Here is a 4,094-nt window from a genome sequence, read left to right as displayed (position 1 = left end):
AGATCCAGTAACGTCAAGTACAAAGATGTTAGTGCAAGATCCTCTTGAAGAAATTGATCTCGGAAATGGGAGTACAAAAATAATTACCTACATCAGCGCTAAACTGGACCCCAAGTTGAAAGTAAGAGTCATTGAATTGCTAAGAGAAAACAAAGATTGATTCGCTTGGGATTACGACGAGATGCCTGGTTTGAAGAGGGACTTGGTCGAATTAAAGCTGCCTATCAAGGATGGCAAGAAGCCCATCAAGCAGACTCCAAGGAGATTCGCCCCAGAGATCCTCTCAAAGATCAAAAAAGAAGTTGAAAGACTTCTTCATTGCAATTTCATTAGGACCACAAGGTATGTCGATTGGATTGCAAATATAGTTCATGTTATCAAGAAAAATGGCTATTTGCGAGTGTGCATAGATTTTCGTGATCTAAATGCAGCAACTCCTAAAGATGAGTATCCAATGCATGTGGCAGAGATGCTGGTTGACTCAGCCACAGGCTATGAATATCTCAGCATGCTTGATGGATATTCTGGCTATAACCAGATTTTCATTGCAGAAGAGGATGTTTCTAAAGCATCCTTTCGATGTCCAGGGCAATAGGCACTTATGAGTGGATAGTTATGCCCTTTGGCCTAAAAAACGTTGGGGCAACATACCAGCGAGCAATGAATTCTATATTCCCTGATTATATAGAGACATTTATGCAAGTGTACATAGATGACATTGTGATAAAATCTACGTCAGATGAAGATCATCTAACCTATCTCAGCCAATCATTCGAAAGAATGAGAAAACATGGCTTAAAATGAATCCTCTTAAGTGTGCACTCTTTGTGCAGGATGGAGATTTTCTGGGCTTTGTGGTCCATAAAAAAGGGATAGAAATCAATCAGAACAAGACGAAGGCTATTATGGAGACCAAAGCACCATCAACCAAGAAAGAATTGCAATCATTATTAGGAAAGATAAACTTCCTAAGAAGATTCATTTCCAATTTAAGTGGTCGAACTCAAGCCTTCTCTCCCCTTCTGCGCCTGAAACAAGGGAAGTTCGAATGGAATGACGAAAATCAAAAGGCATTCGACAAGATCAAACATTATCTGACGAATCCTCCTATCTTGGCACCACCATGTGGAAAGAATCCTATGAGACTGTATATATCAGCTTCCGACACTACCATAGGTAGCATGTTGGCACAAGAGAATGAAGATGGCGTTGAAAGAGCCATTTATTATCTTAGTAGGGTTTTAAATGATGCAGAAACTAGATACACTTCAATAGAAAAGTTGTGTCTTTGTTTGTATTTCTCTTGTACTAAACTCAAGTATTATATAAAACCTATTGATTTATACGTCTCTTCATATTTTGATGTCATCAAGTATATGTTATCTAATCCAATAATGCACAGTCGAATTGGCAAATGGGCTTTAGCACTCATTGAATACTCTTTAACCTTTATGCCCTTAAGGGTAATGAAGGGACAAATAGTGTCAGATTTTATTGTGGACCATGCAGTGGTCGAAAATCCTCAACTTCAAGTTGAGTTGAAACCTTTGAGATTATTCTTCGACGGTTCCACTCATAAGGATGGAAGTGGAGTTGGGATCATGTTAATTTCTCCTGACGGAATTCCAACAAAACTCAAATATAGAATTGAAGGCCCCTTTTGTTCTAACAACGAAGCAGACTATGAAGCCCTTATTGCAGGACTTGAGGCTTTGTTGGAATTAGGGGAAACTAGGGTCAAAATTAAAGGAGACTCAGAATTAGTAATCAAGCAACTGACGAAGGAGTACAAATGTATAAAACAAAATTTGATTATGTACTTCGTCATTGCAAATAGGTTACTCAAAAAATTCGAATACATCGACATAAAACATGTCCCTAGAATAAAAAACCAAGAAGCTAATGACTTAACACAAATAGCTTAAGGGTATAAAATTTCAAAAGAGAAGCTAGAAGGACTTGTCGAAGTAAGAGGAAAGGCAATGGCTTCCAGATTGTCTCCGACAGATTTGGAAAGCACTCAGTTAGGATATGCTAACAAAGAGGAGTTTGAAGTACTGGCCATTGATACCTTAATAGATACAGATTGGAGGAATCCAATTATTAATTATCTTAAGGACCCTTCGACAGATACAGAAAGAAAAACCAAGTACAGAGCTTTATCTTATATTTTGATGGGGAATGAATTATTCAAGAAAACCCCTGAAGGGATCCTGTTGAAATGCTTAGGAGAAAACGAAGCTTACTTGGCATTATCTAGCGTTCATAGTGGAGCCTGTGGAGCACACCAGGCAGGCCATAAGATGAAATGGTTGCTTTTCAGATATGGAAGGTATTGGCCCACCATGTTAAAAGATTGTATAGAGTTTGCTAAGGGTTGCCAAGAATGTCAAATACATGCAGGAATTCAACATGCTCCTGCAAGTGAGCTTCATACAATTATTAAGCCTTGGCCTTTCAGAGGTTGGGCGTTAGATCTAATTGGGGAAATTCGACCCAATTCATCCAAAGGTCAAAGGTACATACTTGTAGGAATTGACTATTTCACTAAATGGGTCGAAGCAGTACCTTTAGTAAATGTGGATTAAGAAACTGTTATCGAATTCATTCAAAGGAAAATTTTATATAGATTTGGAATCCCAGAAAGTATAACAACAGATCAAGGATCAGTTTTTACTGGTCGAAAGATGAAAGAGTTTGCAAAGGAGATGGGTTTCAAACTATTAACATCCATACCCTATTATGCTCAAGCCAATGGTCAAGTCGAAGCAGCCAATAAAGCAATAATTGGTTTAATCAAAAAGCATGTAGGAAAGAAGCCAAAAAGTTGGCACAAAACTTTAGATCAAGCACTTTGGGCTTGTCGAACCTCCCCTAAAGAAGCTACTAACACTACACCTTTCCAACTTACATTTGGACATGATGCAGTATTACCTATCGAAATCTACTTGCAATCAGTGAGAATCCAAAGACAGGGAGAAATTCCATCTGACTTATACTGGGAAATGATGATAAATGAGCTGGTGGATTTGGACGAAGAAAGGTTGCATGTGTTAGAAGTATTAAGAAGACAGAAGGAGAGGGTAGCAAGGGCATACAATAAGAGGGTCAAAGGTAAAACCTTCACTATGAATGATTTAGTTTGGAAAGTTATATTACTTATGGATCGAAAGAATAAGGCATTAGGAAAATGGTCTCCACATTGGGAAGGACCTTTTCGAATTTTAAAAGCCTTTTCAAACAATGCATACGAAATAGAAGAACTAACAGAGGATCGAAGAATCCTAAAAGTAAATGGAAAATACTTAAAGAAGTATAAACCATTTATGCACGAAGTTAAAATCATAACAACATAGCAAGCAAAGAACTATCATGGCCAAAATGGTGAAGATATTTAAACTCCAAACTTTGCTAAAATGGCTTTCGTTTTAATCAGGTTACAAATAAAAAAGAGTCGAATAGAACAAATACAGGAGGAAATCAAAAAGGAATAGTGGCCCTCATCCGATCATATTTTTTCTTCGCCAAGCCAATCTTGTACTGAACAGCCGCTTGAACCCCTCTGAGGCGGGCAATATCTTCATTCATAGTCGTAGCCTTTTCGACATGATTTACGCTCTGCTTCGCCAGATCATCAGCTTCAGTACTATCCAAGCCTTGGATAGCAGCCTGCTTCTCCTTAGCGTCAGAAATCTTCTTCTGCAATTCTGCAATATGAGATTCCCAGAGACGTATCGAAGCAGTGTAAGTGTCGAATTCTGCTTGGGCTGATTTTCTGGAAGCGGCTAACTCCACAGAAGCTTGTGAAGTTCAAAGGGCATTGTCAAACTCAGTGGCTTGAGCTTTTTCAGTTGATAGAAGCTTAGCTTTGGCGTCCACCTCCCTATGATATTCATCACAAACTTGATCAATTAGGTTCTGAATATCAATAAGGGCTTCACCTATATCAGTGGGGCAAGCAGTGATGTTAATCTTGCTTATCAGCTTCTTTATGCTAAAGCTCGCTCCCACATTATTCCTTAATTCCTCAAAGAGATCTACATCAAAAACTACCTTCTTCACCTGCTGAAGGAGTTCGTCATGTGATGCTTCGT

General features: G+C 38.5%; 1 protein-coding gene across 1 annotated transcript; it reads left to right on the top strand.

The window, feature by feature from the left end:
* Positions 1-230: 230 nt before the first annotated feature.
* On the top strand, positions 231-1,925 carry LOC127102868 (uncharacterized). Its single transcript, XM_051040193.1, has 4 exons — positions 231-342; positions 432-559; positions 834-1,208; positions 1,320-1,925. The coding sequence occupies exons 1-4, from the start codon at positions 231-233 to the stop codon at positions 1,923-1,925; spliced, it is 1,221 nt and encodes a 406-aa protein (XP_050896150.1).
* The last annotated feature ends 2,169 nt before the right edge of the window (positions 1,926-4,094 follow it).

This window comes from Lathyrus oleraceus, chromosome 7 (genome assembly GCF_024323335.1).
Source record: "Lathyrus oleraceus cultivar Zhongwan6 chromosome 7, CAAS_Psat_ZW6_1.0, whole genome shotgun sequence".
NCBI lineage: Eukaryota > Viridiplantae > Streptophyta > Magnoliopsida > Fabales > Fabaceae > Lathyrus > Lathyrus oleraceus.
The sequence above is the reverse complement of the archived record's forward strand: the minus strand, read 5'-3'. Positions and strand labels throughout refer to the sequence as shown.